Source organism: Dermacentor silvarum, chromosome 1 (assembly GCF_013339745.2).
Source record: "Dermacentor silvarum isolate Dsil-2018 chromosome 1, BIME_Dsil_1.4, whole genome shotgun sequence".
In the NCBI taxonomy this organism is placed as follows: domain Eukaryota; kingdom Metazoa; phylum Arthropoda; class Arachnida; order Ixodida; family Ixodidae; genus Dermacentor; species Dermacentor silvarum.
The window spans coordinates 176,471,281-176,491,218 of NC_051154.1; the positions used below are offsets into that span (position 1 = coordinate 176,471,281).

General features: G+C 47.4%; 1 protein-coding gene across 5 annotated transcripts in view; it reads right to left on the minus strand.

Annotated features, from left to right (window-relative positions):
* LOC119436439 (rootletin-like) overlaps positions 1–19,938 on the minus strand; it is a 199,970-nt gene that overhangs the window by 31,836 nt on the left and 148,196 nt on the right. For all 5 annotated transcript variants that reach the window (XM_049657710.1, XM_049657691.1, XM_037703285.2 and 2 more), the window contains one exon: positions 10,648–10,763. In XM_049657710.1, coding sequence (XP_049513667.1) covers positions 10,648–10,763 — 116 coding nt within the window. The remainder of the gene's footprint in view (positions 1–10,647; positions 10,764–19,938) is intronic.

Here is a 19,938-nt window from a genome sequence, read left to right on the forward strand (position 1 = left end):
CTGATCAGGTGTTCTCGTGCAGAGTGCGCAAAATTGTCCGCTGCGTGAAACTAGCCAAGCGCAACGGCTCACGCACGAGATCGTCACCGGAAATGCGCCACACAGCAGAAATGAGCGAGAGAGAGAGAGAAAAAAGAAGGTGGTGCTGTGACGTATTCGTCACACGATCCTCTGGCTTGTGGAGGCTCCATGTTGGCGGTGACACTCGCCTCCTGAAATCATGGGTTCGCGCCACTTCAAATAATTCTATCTCTGCTATTAATGACCTAATTTGAAAAATTGTTGCAGTAGCACACTCCTTGGAGGGCACGTAACAACTTCCAGTGTACAGTTAAACCTGCTTATATACCGAAGTTTTTTATATTCCCCGCCGTTACTCCATAGAAGCACATGTATTTGAAATCTCTATGTAACGAAGTGGCAGCGGGAGATCCCCTCAAAATAACTAATTTTCCCCACGAACAACATAGAGATTTTGCCCCAAATTTTGTCATTTTTGCGCGAGCAGTAACCGGAAGCACCTTCTCCACCACGACGGAATGCGAAGCAGCGGCGTTGCGCTTGGCGAGCTCGAATTCACGGCGACTGCGAGGCCAAAGCAAGCGCACGTGTGCGTGTGTGCGAGCGTGCGCAAGGAGGGCCTGCATCCCTCGACCCGGCGATATTGCCGCCGCGGGTGTGACCTTTCCCCCTCCCTTCATTCAAAACTGATCCCGCCGCTTGCTGCAGCTGGCCTAGCCTGCCAAGCCGGCACTCTCATTTTCCAGTTGAGGTTGCCGCAAGTCTCTGCGCTTTACTTCACTAACCTGACACTAGGTGACACTATACGAAGCTACGACGCCATCGTGTCGCTTGCTCTTCGTTTCCGATGCCTCGCGCTTGTGTGAAACGACACGCATCCAGGCATACAGTACCTGGTGTGACATTCCAAAGATGAGTGCTTCAACGAAAACAGAAATCAGGTGCGCATTAAAATTGAGGGTGCGTTAGAATCAAGTAATTATGGTAAGCGTTTCTTTTTCGAATTTTCGTGCCGAATCTGCATACAATGAAATCCTCTTTATAACAAAGTTTTTCGGGAATTTGTCAATTTCGTTATATCCAGGTTTAACTGTATAACCAAAATTTGCTATGTGGCCTGGTGAGGGGCCCTTTGAGACTCTCCAAAAGTTGTGCTGCTCCGCTACCTGGCCAAGCATCAAGCAGGATGCTCTTCACTACGCCCGCTCATGCCGCGCGCACCAATGCATGAAGCCTCGTGTGGAAAAACCCCCCGGCTCATGCAACCAATCGACAGCCAGCTACCCTGGCAAGTCCCAGCCTATGACATTATGGGACCCCTCCCCAGAAGCTGAGGAGACTACATTTTTATCCTGGTTGTCACAGATCACTTCACTAAATGGGTTGAACTTTCTGGGATAAGTTGACTGAGGTCTTTATTCGTTTCGAACTCTGGAGAGTGAGCTGTAATTTGCGAGGTCCAGCAGTGGTGTCGGTTCATGTATGGCTTGCGGTGAAACTTCGGCTAGGCACACGGACGCAAGTTCGCTGTTCAGGTCCTGCACCGTCAGTGTAGCGCAAGTGTTCAAAGGCCAGTTACTCTCTGGTTCGGCCAACCACAGAGGCCTGGTCCACCACTTCGTCTCTCGTGCTAAGAGCGCTGCTGATACTCCGCGTGTCAAAAGGTCTGCCAGGTTGTCTGCACTCACGCAATGACGCCAAGTGTAACCTTGGGTCAAAGTCTGAATCTCACGAATACGGTTCCTTACGAAGGTCTCCAAGCGATTGGCGTCACCAGAGATCAAATGCAAGGCTATCGTTGAATCAGTCCAGAAGGAAGCAATACATGATGAAACCTCTGGCATTTTCTGGATGTAATGCCATAATCTCGCTGCCAAAAGACAAGCAAGCAGCTCTAAATGCGGTAGAGAAATCGTATTCAGTGGTGCAAGGCGAGACTTGCTAATAAGGCGCCGGACTGTAACACCGCCGTGGGCTAGTTGTTGACGTACAAACACTGCGACTCCGTATGCATGAGGGCTGGCGTCAGTGAAGAAATGTATTGTCGTGCTTCCTTGGTTTAGCGATGCTAGTGAGATGCAACATTGAATGCGAAGGGTAGACAGGACAGCCAGTTCCGATACCCAGTTCTTCCACAAATCCTCAACGTCTGGTGGCAGAGGCTCGTCCCAATCGATGCCGTGCCGCCATAGTCATTGAAATACGAGTCGAGCTCTCACGTGAAATGGAGCAACGAAGCCCAATGGGTCGAATAGCCTGGCGAAGGCTTCTAAAACAGTTCGCTTCGTTGATGTCTGAGTTGAAAGGTACGAAGGGACAGCTTGGGTGGTGAGGATGATGTCATCGGATGAGTGGTCCCAAAGCAAACCAAGTACCTTGGACTTGGAGCCCTGCTCACTGACATTCTCAAGTGTGAGGCCGTCGTTCAAGAAGTGAGTGCAGAGTAGGCGGGAGTTTGAGCACCATTTTCTGAGTTCCATTCCTGCGAGGGTAATAACGGCACTCGCTTCCCGGTATATCTCCAGAGCCTCCTCTAAGGAAGCCGTGCCGGTTACCAAGTCGTCCACGTAGAATGACCACTATAGGCGACTGCAATGTCCGGGTGTTTCATCTTCCATGTTTCAAGGTGGTGCTGCAGGGTTGCTGACAGCAAGAACGGGCTAGAAGAAGCTCCGAAAGGGACGCGGGTCATGCGCCACTCGACGACTGTCCGTATGGGATGCTCACATGTCGGTAGTCAGTCGATCCACAGAAAACGGAGAGCATCTCTATCTTCCGAGCAGATATATATCTGGAGGAATGCCTTCCGGATGTCAGCGGTGAGAACAAATTTGTTGCACCTAAACTGCCAGAGCAGCTGCAGTAGTTCGGGACCAAGCTTGATGCCTTTATTGAGCACGTCATTCAAAGACAGTTCACCGTATTCATGAGATGAGGCATCGAACACGACGCGCACCTTTGTAGTCATGGCTTCACGTCGTACTACAGCATGATGAGGTAAGTAATAGACAGTCTGTCCGAGCGGTTCAGACGGCACTACTCTCTCCGCATGGCCTTCCTTAAAGTACTCGCTGATGACTGCATTGTATTCGCGTAGAAGTTCTGGCTGATGCTCAAACCGCTGAAGCTGACGCTTGAGCCTACCTTCAGCTACCGTCCGGTTCATGCATGACGTGAGACCTGGCGTCTTGATCGTCAACGGTACTACGTAGCGTCCTGCGCTCTTGTGCACTGCGCTTCGAAAGTGGATGAGTGCTGGGTGCTTGTTGACATTGTGATCACCCTGTGTGTCGGTAACACCAATGGCATCCAAACGCCACATCTCTGATGGTTCTCCTGGTATGGTCTCAGTGTGCCAGGAGTCGGAGCAAGTCAGGAAAGGGGCAGTTGCACTGGTGTTCCGCGATGACAGCGGGTGGTAGGTACTAGCGTACATTCCTTGATGAACTCGGCCAAATATAGTCTCTACTGCACATAGGTTGTCGGTGAAACGTTCGACATGTCTGGTCACTACCCTCCAATAGTTGTCTGACCGGATTAAAACACTTATTGTCGAGTCTGGAAGCTGGTCCGCTGGAGCTCCATCCGCGAAGGCTAAATTGTGGTCACGAATCACGTCGATAACGGTGTGCTCTATGGCCGGACTCTTTATGGTACAGACCTCCGGAACCTCCAGAGCTTCTAGATTGACTTCAATAGACTCTGTGCGGCCGCATAGTGTGACGTTCACCCTTCAACACTGGTAATGCCGTGTGTATCTGGAGCCGCCGAATGTGCACACGTCTAACTCTTCATTTCCGGTGCAAGGAAGAGATAGCTGCTGCGACAGGTCTTTACGTATAAACATGCGTTGGCTGCCAGTGTCAAGCATCAGCCGTAATGGCACGCGGCTACGGTTCCCGGACGCCCACACTGTGGCTGTCTAGAGCAACACAGATGACGATCGCGTGCTGCTCGCAGGAGATGTTACCTGCCTTTCTCGCATGGCCGCCTCTCGGTTTTCAGCTCTGACAGGAGCAGTGGATTGCGGACTGTGGGTGACAAGTTGGCTCCAAATCTCACACAATGTAGAAAGGTGGCGTCCTGAGCATCGGTCACACTTGAGCCATGCTGCGGTTCGGCAACTGCGAGCAACGTGCCCCTGCTTTCCGCACGTAAAGCAGCATTGCTGGCTGGCGCTTATCTTCCGCAGGTAGTGTAGTCCGGCAATCACGCATCACATGTCCTTGGAGACCGCATAGGGGACACGTAGTCGGTCCAGGTATTGAAGTGGCACCTGGTGATGAGGACAGTGCTGCTAGTGCTAGGGCAGACGGTAGATGAGGCGGTGTCATGACATCCGCTACTTTGCGGTTTACTAATGTCCTCCCTGAAGGGCCCTTCTCGCGTGACAGACGACCTTCCTTCCTCCTTTCCACTTCAACTTGAAGGAACCTCATGATTGCCTTCACTTTTTCTTCTCTTGATTGGATTGATCTGCAGAGGTCCGCGCCTGCATCGGACTTCGTGCGCTTCTGGTACAAGATCGGCAGGTTCTCTGGCAATGAGCGCATCAGCACTCGGTTCAAAACAACCACGTACTCTGCAATGGCACCACAAGACTGTCCAAGCAGCTGGTCCTGAACTGTGTTTGCTCCTACAGGTCCCGCAGCCTCGATATTAGTGACGCTGACTTGATTGGTTCAATGGCAAGTAGGCTGTCGATTTGGTCACATATGAGGATGTCCTTACGGCCAAAACGGTCGGTGAGCACCTTGATGGCGATCTTGTAGTTGGCTTCTGTCAGGAGTATTCCCACGATGGCATGCTTTGCAGCTCCAGCCATTAAGTCCTCACTCAAATACTTAAACTTCTCGATGTCAGTGAGCTCGGGATGCGTGTGAATGGTCGCCTCGTAGTGCTCCCAAAACCCCTGCCACTCGCAGTTTTCATCGCTAAAGACAGGTACTTGAAGATTAGGCAAGGCGACTCATAGGGCTGGTGCTCGTGGACTGCTGTGATCGGCGAGGTCTTGACCACCGATCGAGTGAGCCATTCCCATGGCCCACTGCTGGATTCGTCACGTCTCGGCTGGTTGCCTTCGACGATGGCAGGACCAACCGACGCACACATGTTCAGCGCAGACTGAAGTCAGCTGACGGCGTTGATGATCTTTTCGTGATACTCGATGGCACCCTTAATTTCTTCCTAAAACTCGTCACCCTCAAAAAGATCTGCAATTGGTTTATCCAGATCAGCGAGAGCTTTGTCTTTGTCGTGCAGCCTGTCGTGCAGGTCGGCGGAAGACGGTTGAGTGCCTTGCAGAAGCACCTCCCTGGCCGCGGAAAGGAGTTGTATAGTGGCACCTATAGGATGCCTCGATGCCTGCACAACTTTTCCATCCTCAGTACGGTATTGGTGTGATGGATGTCGGCCTTCTCCTGGGTTTTCGGCACCAATAATGTAGCGGCAGAGAAGAGACCGACACCCGCGGTTCCCTGGTCAAACACTTTCTCTTTTTTCTTTTATTATGTGTTCACGAGCCGCGCTGCCACCTGGATCGCCACCTTCTTTCGGTTTTTTTCGTGCCATGCATGGCGTTTCCCGCCAATGCTTTTCCCGCGTAGACTCAACAGTGCGAGCTTGACAGAAGGCCCAATACGACTGGTCACATAGGGACGTGCACTACGGTGTCAGCGGTCTCGTTCTCAGGCGCAACCACGTCTCGAGTGATGCTGCCAAAGGCATCTCTGCCTCCTTGTTGGCCAAGTAGTTGGGCCCAAACTGAGTCGAGACCAAAATGTCCCCTCTGGTGTAGAAGTTGGCTGACTTCCAAGGGAGACCAGTCTGCAGTCCAGTTACCGTCTGACCTCAAACCTTTCGTTGCCAGAAGCAGCAACTGGAAAGAGGGGGATGCAGTCATCAAACTGCAGGCAAACCATGACCCTGCTGGCCCCAAGTCACACCGTCGATACAACCTGCAGAAACGCATCTAGGCAGCCTTTCTCCTCCTAGCTGGTAGCCGGACTTCATTCCCTACCATGCCGATGAACAGAGGAATGCCAGTACGGTGCAAGGGCACACACTGAAGCAGTTACAGGCCATTTCTGCCTAATACACTCTCTTGTGCTGACCTGCCTTATGAAGTGCCTAGTCAGCTTTCTCCCATTAGCAAGTAGCTGAACTTTATTCCCTACCGTGCCAGTGAACAGAGAAATGCAGCTGCGGCGTGAGGGCGCATACCAAATGGTGACAGGCTCTTGTGGCCTCGTGTGGCCCAATCCTAAGCCTGGCAAACGCCCCCCTTCTTGGGCAATATGTCAAGCAGGATCCTTTCTTGGCAATCCGGCTATGCCGGGGAGCTTTCCTGTCCTTACCCCTGCATCATCCAGTCTTCTCCCTGTGCCTGGTTCTACCATGCTGCCAGTCTGTTGCTGGCCACGAGGCCTGCAGTCTCTCAGTCAGCCACTACGTAGGACCCGCAGTGGCTGACTCCTGACTTGGGGACCACGAACTCGTGCCAGCTTTGCTGCAATCCTGTTACCTAGGCTTCAGCTCATAGGGGCAGATCTGCCCAATCAAGCTCTGGCCGCTGGTCGAGGGTGCTTGCTCTGGCTACCGCTGCTCTGGTTGCTTTGGCTGTCGTGTCATGGGAACTCTTGACGCTTTCCAGAGAGGGTGCCACATACCTGTTGGGACCCCCACCGCTAGGAAGGCTGGGACGGCGACAAGGGGACTCGGGGAGAAAGACAACATGGCGTAACAATAAGCGCGTCATTCGTTCGTACTCGTAAAACCTGACATCTCTCAATCTTCCTCCAACCCCTCGACAACACGACACTGACTACTGCGGCTGCCCATCATCCTGGCCAGCCGTTGCAGTCAGCACGCAAACCTGGAAGCCCAGAGACTTTCGTGGTGGCTGCTGCACCAAAATGGCAGCTATGTCTCGCGCGTTCCTGGCAGCTCCTGTCTGGTGGACCTAAAACGTTGCTGGCTGACCCATGGTGCCGTCCCATGGTGCCGTCTCACGGTGCCGTCTCACGGTGCCGTCTAATGGTGATTTCCCATGGTGATTTCCCATGGTGCCGTCCCATGGTGCTGTTCCTCCCCATCCTTCCTCGCCTGCCAACTTACCTCCTGGCAGTGGGCGCCCTTGCTGGTGTGCGGGACCAGCAAGGGCGCACCAGCAAAAGTGGTATTAAGAAAGTTACAAGTGCAGTAAGGACAGCTACAGCTTGTTGGTGATGCTAGCACATACAAGAAAGAGCTGTTTTACCGACTTATGTGCACGAGATGCCAATATAACAGCGGAAAGAAATGGGAGGCACAGCCCAGTTTTTATCTCAGAAAGTATGTACACTAAGCATGTGAGTACTCAATCTATCACGTGGTTTCTGCGGTGGTAGAGGTGCTGGCAGGCATCTGGACTCGCATCAAGTAAAGCGACATTTGAAGGCGAATCAGAAAGTCTTTGCCCTTATTTTTTATAAGCCAAAATAAGGTACATACAAGTAATTACAAATATACATACTATTCTACGTACCTTACACTAGTTTTCCACAGTCTCCACGCCGGTTCAGACATTTGTTCCATTGCGGCACTAAATTTTAGATGCCCCTGTGGTAGAATTCGTCCGGCTGACTGTGGAACCACCGTCAGACGGCTGTCTTGGTTCACAGCCTTTTGCGAATTCACAACACCACCACCTCACATTTCTAAAAGCGAGACACCTTTCCCCACAGGTGGGCTGCATTTCCCTGTGGATTTCGATGGGCGTTCGTCCCTTGCTCCATAGAAAACGAATCACACTTCCTTGCTCGAACACCGTGGATGTGTGAAGCACAACCGCCATCTTCAACTAACAGTAGCGCCAGGCCATGGAGCTACCGGCAGACAAGGCCGAGACGGTCCAAGAAAGGTCCAACGCTGGGAATGGATAAGTTGACTTCTCATTTACAGCCATAATTTGGCTAAAAAAAATAAGGACAAAGACTTTCTAATTCGCCCTCGTATTTGCCTGTTTGAACTGCTGTGGCATCTTCTTCCTCTCCTGGCTCTGACAAAGATGACAACGCCCTTTTGGACTTTGCCCCGCTGGCTTAGCCTTTCTGGCAGAGTCAACCTTGCCATTTGGTCTCGATCAGCTCCTTTGCAGGCTGGCCTCTGTCTTTAGGAGGGGGAAAAATGGAGATCGAGGTGCCTTCCCACGCCTTGTCCCCCAGTTCGCGCACTGTGCTTAGCTCAATCTACGGGAACCGCCGCCCCAGTGGCAACATGGCGGACAAAACTAGCGCACCGAAGCTAAATTCCCTGGCAAACCGTGCTTCTCCCTAATAGCGTCGAGTCACTGCGCGAGCAGACGTCACCGGGACGCACCTTGATTGGCGGCCCCCGGGCGCCCTCTCCACCCTAGCTCTCTTCCACTGAGCACTTCATTGCTGCAGCAGATGCTCACAGGCCCGCAATGAGTTGGTTACAGGGGACCTTTGCTCCTGCGACTTCTCATTCTTACGCTTGATGGACACGGTTAGTTCTAGCGCAGCGGGCACACATACTCATGTCTTGTGATGAACCTTTGTCCATATGCGCTCTGACTGTTGCACTGTGCTGTATCTTTGGTTAATAAACCCATGTTTGTGGGCGATCTGATTCCGGAGCCTTCTCTGTGCCGTATCACAGAGCCATAGCACCTTCATGCGTTGCATCGTGCTGTTTCCCAACTGTCGCTCGTAGGGTGAGCCTAGCACAAACCCATCTCCACAAATAAAGTGGATGTGTGGGACTGTGCTCTTTCATACCACAACAAGTAGACAGCGCACATTCACAAGTTGGCATTGTGTGCTTAGTGGATAGCAGCCACGTAAAGTAACATCTTAAAAGGAAGCAAGGAGGGCAATTTCGATAACATATGGTTCTTTTGATGTAGTGCACTGTGACAAGATCTATCATGAATGGCAGGTATTTATTATTTTATTTTATATTATAGTTATTTAAGCAATACCCTTCATGTTTAAAATTATTTTGTTAGGCTAAAGGAATACAGTCATGCCTCATTAATATGAACACTGGTTTCTGAATGAATACTGTCCAAAAAGAGAGTTGTCCCCAGTAATGAATCTTGATGGAAAACACTTATTAGGAAAAAGTACAGTAATTAGTGTTTCTGCTCATTACGTTATTATGGTCGCCGGTGTCTTCAAAATATTGTGGTGCAATTTGCAGTGCCTCGCAGGCCACGAGTATTGTGACAGCAGGCGTCACATTCATGGAATTCCAAAAAAGTTACTTTTTAAGGAAAGTTACAAGTGCAAGAGGGACAGCTACAGCTTGTTGGTGAAGCTAGCACATACCAGAAAAAGCTGTCTTTACTGACTTCTGTGCACAAGATGCCAATAGAGCAGCTGAAAGAAATGGGAGGCACAGTCCAGTTTTTGTCCCAGAAAGTATGTACACTTCAGAGAGCATGTGGGTACTCAATCTATCCCGTGGTTTTTGCGGTGGTAGAGGTGCAGGCCAGTGCGGTAGGGCCAAAAGTGGTGTGTATCGCCACCGCTAGCATGCCACACACATTTTGCAGTCAATGTACATAAGGCTTTCAGCGCCTTTCTTTTCTACTTTTTGTGCATTTCTGCCCTGTCTACTACCCAAGCAGTGATTTTCTATATTAATAAGGTGCAATGTGTTCAGTGCCCACGAAAACTGTCTATAATTCCAGTCGTCCATGTTAACAAGGGTCGTGATAATGAGGCACAACTGTAGTTATTTCTAGGGCACTGAAAATAAACCACACTAGTCTAAACCGAACAGTTCAAGAAAATTCAATTCAGCTATAAATCTATGTAAATTTTGCTTCGCAATGCAAATGAGATTGACAAAATACATATTTTACTACGTAATGTAACTTCACATTGTGGCAATGCAATGCATTGTAAGTTTTTTGATATAGAACATACTAGACAATACATGAAATGTAAAGAGCAGCTAATACTTGAGCTTTTAGTCACGACCAGCCTTTCATTATGAGCTGTTACTGCGGCAACCAACATTTTAAGGTAGCAAAGCTACAAACGCACACTTTGAACTTGGAAGACAACTTTAGCCAAGATATACAACAATCTGCATGTATAATGCCTAAGCATCCGGATAAGCAACAACCAGGTGTATGCATGCAGCTGAACTATTATCTACTATAAAACACTTTACTGTTGCATTACAAAACAACAAGCATGGTGCACTTGATAACAGCTTAAGTAAGTAATTTATATGTACCCTTGAGCATGTGCACAGGAAATGAGAGGGGGAGGGGGGCTATAACATTTGTGTCAAAGTTATACACTACAAGTGCCACTTATCTTGTTTTGTGGAACTTTCTGGGCTGATTTAATAAGAAAGTAGCTCACTGAACTGTTAATATTGTGCTTGCTTCTACCAATGCAATATTCATCCTATAATTTATATAGAATTTCATAAAATGTATTGGCCTGTTGTTGGTTCCTTTAAAGACAACAATCTCACAAGCTCATACTAGTTATGTGATCAAGAGAGAAAAAAAAAAGCTAGCATTAAAAGGCAAATAAATATAAATAATAAATGTGGAAGAGGGGAAGAGGGTATTAGGAATGCAGAAAATAAGGAAAGTCTTACCTGAAGTGCTTCCAACTTGGAACTGTTCTTTTGCTTTGAGCTCAAATCGCAGGCATTTGTTTTCATGCATTGCTTTTTCTAGCTTCAGCTCGAGCTCAGTCACTGCACTCTGCAAGCTGGAATGGGAAGGTGTGGGGCATAAAAGTAAGAAATACAGCAGTTGTAGAAAGTCAAGGTACCATTGCTTCCATATGAAATTCTGTCCATACACTCCGAGATTGAGCTAAAGTAAAAAGTACTTTGAAAGATGCTGCAGGTATGGTATTTACTACGGTTTCCCTCTACACTACCACAAATATATTAGCAGGTGCCTTTTGGCATGTTGTATTTACTCTCATGAATGCATGTGTATACGTGCATAAATATCACCGATACTCGCACAGTAAAAACAAAGACACATAAAAAATGCTACAAAATGTTTAGGAATAGCAGCAAATTTACAAAGCAAGGCAGTGAATGAGGTGCACAAAAACCAGTATGCAAAAATGCACAAAACTTGAACTTCACCATAGCCTGAAATTGTGGTGTGGAAACATTGTAACAAAATGGCCAATTGCATTCTTGATGTCACAAGGTTCCACGAACAAGCTGAAGAAAGAACATGCTTAGCATTCTTCCTATGAAAGACAAGTGTAAATGTTATGCTTGTCAGAGTGAACACTTTTCAATATTGCAGCCAAAATGGGCTAGGTTGCAACTACAACCAGTGTAAAGTGAAAAGTTTGTCTAACCCTACAAAGTGTGGCAGGTATGAATCAGGGGAGAGGGAGCAGACACAGGCTGTAGTTTATAGGTTTACAAGTTTATTGCTTCAAAGTGGTTTTAAGTTTTGACATATGAAATACAGAGGGAGGTCCCAGAGTCAGAGACTGTATTGGGACCTCAGTGCTTAGTTTTATATTGTTTTCTGACCTTACATTGCCAGTGCAGATTTAATGGTTTGGATGATTAAAGTTTACATCCCAGTAGAGGGAACAGCATTGATTAAGGTTGCCAATCGTCCCAAATTTAGCGGGACAGTCTCGACTTCTGAGTAAATGTCCAGCGAAACACTTGACCCAGTTGGAAATGCCAGATGGCCAGAATTTTGTTTACTTTCTACTGGATAACAATAAATAGACCACATTTTCAATTTATAATGCCTGACAGCTCATTTTTTTTCTGTTCTGTTGCATTGTCACAAACATAAAGGCAGACTCATTTTTGTCGTGGCTCCAGTTCTGTTGTAGGTAGTAACCATTGACAATACCTCAACCCATACTGGTAGCCACATTAGTCAGGCAACTATACTGCACTTGTCTTGCTGTAAATCATGACACTACAGGACCAAAAAAACTTCATTGCACGTGCATAATAGCGGCTCCTGGCACTCACAGGGTCGGTCATTGCCGCTGCCACTGGAGATGACTGTGTTGGCTTATGTGCAGAAAATGACGATTATGTGTAGAAAACTATTTTCTATACCATGCGGTTTTTAAGTTGTAACATTTTGTGACACGATAACGCGATTTCCTCACTTTATTTCTGTGCAAAACAAGGACGTATGTGGGAAAAGTCTCATTTCCATTGTGTGGAATGGTTTTCCTACCCAATATAAAAACTTGAGTTAAAATAAAAAATATTTGGGACCCTTTTTGGGACTGTCCTTATCTGAACACATCCAGCCGACTCCTCCACTGCAGTGACATCATTGTGCTTTTCCGCTAGGCTGGTGCATCGATCATATAAACGGGGAGCATTTCAGATAGCAGGTATAGCAGGAGTAGTGCCCAGAAGTAGTTTCCCCATACCAGCCTTAAACAGCTTGCTGTGTACGCTCTCGCATGCTTGCCACCTTAACGTACCGTAGCAAAAAATATGGACACAGAAGCTCTAAAAACTAAGCTTAGCTCATTTCATGGCTGTTTGTGTGTGTGTGTGGTACACACACACACGCACACACACACCCACTGGGTGACCCAGTGCCCTCAGCACAGCAGCCCAATGCACTGCCCATTTCACCACCGACTACCCAGTGACCCAGGTAGATGGTCACTGGGTCATCCAGTGCGTGTGTGTGTGGCACACAGACACATTGAGTTCCCCCAAATCTGCCCTTATCAGAACTACTGTTGAAGAATGCTCAGTGCAAACAGTATTTTCGTATTGGAATTATCCATAAAATCAACTGTCCATTAAATTGCATAATTTACATAAAATAATAAAAAAAAGTCATACAGCAGGATAACAATGCCTCAGCAACTTAAAGATGCTTTTTAAACGAGAGAGAGAACAATAAACGAAAAAACAATAAACATAAACAAAAAAATAAGAACCTATAAAGCAAAAAGCCTTTGAAATGTTTTTTTCTAAGGACTGCTACAGAGAAGGCATGCGGTGTGACTGCAGTGCACAGAAGACCTTGACCTAATTTGTGTACTTTTGTGCTTTCTTTGTTTGAGAGATGTACCATTAAGCACAATCATTTGGACACTGTACTGTAGTTAAAATGTCTCACTTCAATTACAAAAATCAAATTGGATTCTAGGCTTACTGAACACTCATTTATCTTCCAGAGATATGTTAACATTGTGGGAAAGCTGGCCTCTCAACATTTTAGCGAGAATAGATGTGCAGATACACACATTCTCAGTATGCAACGAAGTGAAAGTGCAACAATATTTAAAAGGAACCTAGAGCAGTCCAAAAGCTAAATCTGCTACAGTAATTTGTCTTTGAAGAAATACAGACATGAAATTTTCTACTTTTCATTTAATATGATGGTGTTGGAGCACCCTAAATACTTTACAGGTATAATTTATTTATTTTATTTATTTATTTCAATAAACCAGTTTCAGTGCCCAGGAGGTGGATGTATCATGACATCATACATTGGCTTGTTTCATTCTTGCAATAGCAGGGGCTGCCACATGTGAGCACAGGGTGAAGAAATGCATGCAGCACTCTTGTTCTTACTGTTGCACGACGTTGGAAAATTTCACTCCGTGTCGTGACATCACAATAATGTGTATTTCTCAACCTGCATACTTGTTAAATACCATCGTTTTACGTGCGAGAAGCATGTGGTAAAATTTCTACAACATCAAAAAAATCCTTGGTAACTGGCCTACACAAACAACGGCGCGAGTGGCCCTGAAGGCACTGCTGCATTATTTAAAAGACACCGGACTCAGTGACAAATTGTGACTCTGCACTGTGTTACGTAGGATGGAACGTTGACACTATGCAACACGAGAACGCCTTCGCAGACTGCGTGACAGTGCCCACAGAAACGGTTCCGTTTTGTGTGTGTGTTTGATTTTCTTTCCTTTTTTTTACCTTTACTTGTTTTTCTCTCTCTTTTCTTTTGCATCCCTTTACCTCTCCCCCGGTACAGTGTAGCCAACCGGATATAACTCCCTGTCTTTCCTTTACCTTTTTTATCTCTCTCTCAAAAAATGTGTCGGTACAGTAAAACCTTGTTAATATGTACCTGTTCAATATTTAATTTCGGTTTATATAGCTACGATGAAGCCCACAGCCTGTCGCCATTGAACTTCATGTATTGGATGACTGCGTAAGCCATAATCACAAGCCCCGAATCAGGGAAATGTTGTTCGCGCAGACCCCTAGATAGTGAAATTGCCGCGCATGGACATTTCACGGACAGCAGTCCCCACTGATAGTGACATCTAAACAGGGTGGTCATGACACGTTTCCTACTCCCATAGCGTCTGGCGCTTCCACGTCATTGACGACGTGGAAGTGAGTGACGGCCCTTCCGTCCCCAATGCGGCATGTGCATTAACCGTCATGAGGGCGTTCACAGTGCAGTGGGGCCTGGCACTGTGAACGCCCTCATGACTGGCTTGTGGCCTTGTGGAGTTTGAGGATACTGTCGCCATTGCAAGGCTGCCATGGTGGCAAGTGAAGATCAGACTTTTTGCCGCCTGCTCGCAAGTAAAACTTGTCTTCGTGCGTGTTGGGGGAGCATAAAGAGGTAGTTCTTTTCTTGCCGGTAAGTCTTAATACAGTAAAACCTCGATAATTCTAACTCGGTTATCGGTTAATTCGAAGAATTTGAGTGGTCCCGTCATTGTCGATGCAAATTCTACTGGATAATTATCCGAATAGAGCTGCGCGGCTCTATTCGGATAATTCGAAAGTTCCGGCTGGCAGAAACATGTGGCTGTTAGGCTAGGGCGCTCCGCACAGTCGCCAACCGATTTTCCGAGGTCGTGGGGACCGAAAAAAAAAATTATTAGGCCCCTTAGTGCGGCTTAAAAAAATCTCTAATAATGCCCTGCCTCATACTACGCTTGGAGGGGATCGACTTGCTTGGATTTGCGCAGCAGTGACGTTGTCTCTGTGTACAGTCGACACGAACGTCACCGCGTTGGCGATCTCCGCCAACGGAGTTCACCATGGAGATCAAAGAAACGAGCTTCGCACCGCTTAGCTCTCGTGAAGGCACAGGAGGTAGCGCTGATCACCAAGACATGGATCTCCGAGACACTTGCTCAGTGTGCACTCCAAGTTCAAAATAGCAACCGAAACTTTAGAGAAAAAAAAAACTTGGTGTGGTGTCAGCGCGCACAAGCAAACATGAATAGATCACACTCGATGACCGCAGACAACCACTGTCGAAACGCTGGCGCCAACGTGCATGGCCGCCACAGTGAGCGAAGGTTCGTGCAGTCTATCGCTTCAACGGAAACTGAGCGGCGAAAGCACAGCGCATACAAAGGTAGGAGCCGTGTTGCAGAACGCTTTCAAGATACGGTGCGCCCGACCGCCCGGAGCCACGCAAAGTTGCTCACAGAGCAGAAGCCGCAAACCCTCCCTCCCTCCCTCCCTCCCGCTCTGCCTTCCCGCTGTCCTCCTTTCGCGTGGGAGATTGCGTCGCCATTTCCCCTTGCGCCCGGTTGCAAGATACGCATTTGGTGCCGCAGCACAGCGTCGCCCCCCCTCCCTCCCATAACCCCACGGCATATTGTGTGACGGATGAAGTCGCGTTGGCACTCCGCCGTGCGTTCTCTCTCCGTGAAAGCGCTCGTCCCCCGCGCGTTTTCACTCGTACATACGGCGCGCGGCGACGATTTTATCACCCTTGGACTTTATACGGAACCTCGCAACGGCGGCGGCAGAAATCCGCTTGAAGTGTCCATATTAACTGCCATCGCAATAAAAAACAAACTTCCCACAATAAATGGTTATGACGATAGTGCTGACCGCATATACTAGAAAGAAAAAAGAAAAAGAGCAGTACTCTGGAACGTTTTGTCAGCCAAGACAGAGCGGGCGTGGCCTCCGAGACTGAAGGATGGCGCGAGGTCTTTATTGATATCGCGCTCCTCCCGATCTTGGAGGCTATAGAGCGAGCCACTGGAATCCAAGCCAGTGCAAAATCCAACATGGCGTCCTGCAAGATTGGGTAGCGTGGCTCGGAATGAGTGATTTAATCCGGAAAATCGAACTTTGGGGTCTCAATTCTTCCGAAAAATTGAGTATGAAAATGCATGAACTCAATGGGAACCCTGACGGTGCATTTTTGAAAGCCGGAATATCCAGCAAGTCTAAATTTTTGGAGTCAAGCACCCGCACACCCGCTTTGGCGGCAGTTATCGATTCCGCAAACATTGTCCGCAACTTTGTTGTGTGCAGTGCGGGTGATGAAGCACGTAGCATATAAATATGCTACGTGTTGTGAGTCAGCTGGAGAGCATGGCACTTGGGGCAGCGAACTACCATGCCAAGTAATCCGGACAAGGAAACTAAAGGTGATTTCTTTTTGCGGCAAGTTCTTGCTTTTCTTTTTTTCATTCATTTCGGTTATTTCAAAAATTCACTTAATTCGAAGAATTTTTATAGTCCGGTGGCCTTCGAATTATCGAGGTTTTACTGTAGTACCTCACTTAGTGCACACCTGATCCACATTCCCTGCCAACTACATATTAACGAGATTTTCCCAGCAAACCACAAATATTCATTGGACGTACCACAAAAGTCCAAATATCCAAGACATTTAACGACGTATAGTTTACATCTATAGTATGTTCGACTAGTACGTGGCAGCCAAGGGTCATCCAAAAGACATCGAATGTCTTTGTGATTTGTACATCTCTTGCACATTCAAAGCTTTCGCACATTATCGTACATTGTGCGTTGTGAGTAGATGCACACACTATGCCACAGAAATACAAGCAAATTGTCTCTAATGTCTAACAATAGGAAGCTAGGAGAGCCAAAAGTCACGCTGTTGCCTGTTACAGCCCTGCAGCGGGGCATTTACTTTGTTTTTCGACATTATCATCACTGTGCATGTTCGAGAGCCTACGAGAGGGAAAATGTGTACCTGAATTGCGAAATAGCCATCTCTTCATTCTGAAAAGATTCAACTGTAGTAATAAAGCCCAAAATTTCAGTTATGACCACATTTATTTTGCAATTTAGCAAGACCTCTGCACGCACTGCTGGAAGTCTAGTAACGTTGCTGCTGGACACCACGCGCAAAAGTCAATACTTTCGGCATTCTTTCTCTATGCTTTCGGTCTTGGTTACGTTATTTTTCTTTCTCATACAAAAATGCTTTATTTTTCAGTTATATCTATTAGTACACTGTTAAAAATACGTAATCATTAACTTGCTGATATATTACGACAGTTTATAAAAAAAAAGAAGCTTGAACTCGCAATAGCTTTGACTTCGCATCACCACTGATGCGCAGCAACACGCGCCCCAACGCAAGTGCGCGACAATGTTCCGCGCGCGAGCAGCGTGTGCTTTATTAGTGTGTCTTTTTGACTTTTGTACGGTTGACCATGGCCCTAGTGCGTATATACTAGGCAGAACTGTACAGTTGCGTACTGGAATTTAGAGCTGTGCTTCTGACTGCTATTTGTGGTATGTTTGTTCGCTTTGAGGAGCACTTATGGAAATGTTCTGAGGGCAACATTTTCATGGTTCATTTTCGCACATGCTTGTATCGCTTGGTTTCCGGCGCTCCTATTCAAGTGTCATAGATATTTCTTATTTGCAATGCCTATCTCTAAGTCTCTGGCAGCATTATGTTATTGGCACTTCCGTGGTGCGAGAAGCTGCCTTGAATCCGGTGGCCCCAGAAGCAGGTGCTGGCAAGCAGGCCATGCACTTTTGGTCATTAATTAGTATGTGCTTTTACCTCCTACTAATCAGTTTTATTCTTTTTAAATATAATTGTGGCACTGTGCCTACTAGTCATTCTCTGAGTGTTAACACCCTTTTCTCGTTACTTTTGTTTTAGTGAAGTTTAATTTTCAAGAATCTGTTTTTATTTAAGTTTTTTTTAAGTCAATGTTTAGCCTGTTTGTATACAGCTAGAACTTGTAATGAATATCTTCATACATGTGCCTGGCTCAGGGCCCATCGTTTTTGTAATAAAGCTTTATCAATTGTATAAATAAAAAGTAATATTGGTATGACATTGTGAGTTCCACTGGTGTGCTTACTGAACTCACTATTTTTCATTTAGCCATTGCAGGATTTGTAATGATGCATAATGATCAAAATGCAGATTTAAAATTTTGTTAGCACAGTTTTCGCATTTTGATGAGCGCTAGAACTATATATAAAAGTTGACAGTCACTTTAGCGAACACTGAAGAGGATGAAGGAAAAAGCCTGGCATTAATTAAGTTACAGTGGAATCTCGATGATACGATCACGGCTAATACGAATTTTTCTGAGGTCCCGGCCAAGCCCCATTACTTTGCAACGTGCTAAAGAACGGTTGTTACGAATCGATTTTCGGCCCGCGTCGGTTGATACGAATAAACGCCGCCCAACTGACGGCCGCGAAAGAACAGCGAGCAGTCACGCGACTGCTCTTTTGGTGCGGAGGCGCGGACGCGGCGCCGGACAGCGCGGAAGCCGCGACTGGGCGCGAAGAGTTTGAAGCAGCGGCGCTTTTGTTGCTTTTGTGCTTTTCCTTTTGTCTCTTCACTCGCTGCGGCGGGCGTCCGCTCTTCCCCACGTGCGGCCGCCGCAGCAAGCGAAGGCTCGTGCGGTCTATCGCTTCAACGGAAACTGAGCGGCGAAAGCACGGCGCATACAAAGGTCAGAGCCGTGTGGAGATCGCTTTCAAGATACGGTGCGCGCGACAACACCGTCAGCCGGCACAGGCGGAAAATAGAAGAACGCATTTGTTGGCAGAGTAAAAGCCCCCCCACTCCCTCCCTCCCGCGCTACCTTCCCGCTTTGCTCCTTTCGCGTGGGAGATTGCGTCGCCAGTTACCCTAGCGCTCAGTTGCAAGATACGCATTTGGTGACGTAGCACAGCGTCGCCATGCCCCCTCCCCCTCCCTCCCTTACCCCAACGGTCTCTCGCGCCATGGAAGTCGCGTTTTCTCTCCGCTGTGCGTTCGCTCTCCGTGAAGGCGTATCCCCCGCGCGCTTTTACTGGCACATACGGCGCACAGCGACGATTTTATCGCCCTTAGACTCATGCTCCACGTCTCATGCTCCTCCTCCGCATCACCCTCGTTGATCTCCTCTCCCATCGGTGGGCACACCTCGTTGAGAAGCGTGCTCGCTACCGCCCTTGTCGGCGAGATTTTACCGCGGAAGCCGCATTATAACCGGTATTTCGTCTCACGCGGCTGCACTGTAAGCGGTATGCGTATACATGGAGTTCTATGGGAGGGTAAACGGGAGTCGGAAAAGGCGGCATTGTAGCCAGTTCTTCACTCTAAACGGTTATAAGTGATCTATACTGTAAATGCTTTTTATGTGCATGTGCCTGAGTGAGTTCACCTCTGACTCTTAATTTAGCAAGCTTTAATTGTGTTTCGATGATACGAATTTCGGCTAATACGAATATTTTTCGTTACCCCGTGAGATTTGTATCATCGAGGTTCCACTGTATTTGTCATTCTCATTCAAATGCGTTGTTACTTCCGATTGTTTTCTCCTACTGAACTTGTGGGCTCGAGTACCTTAATTACCTGTGCCTTAATTACCTTCGTCATAATCACCAATGGTTGCGGGTTCTGCTCCCAGCAAAGGTCGATGGTTTGAGTGCCCTTAGTTAATTGTATCTTAATTACCTTAATTAACACCAAAAGTCGTGGGTTCGAGTGCCTTAATTAACTTGCCTTATGTAACTTCACCCTAATTAACACCCAAGGTAGTGGGTTCGACTCTACGTTCACCATGTCAATTGGAATCTGACTTGGAGATAACTTAGGGATATGGCCGGTTTGCCCATATCTCCAAGTGGTTTTGACTCCCAACAAAGGTTGTGGGTTAGAGTGAGTGGCTCAATTGTCTCTATCTT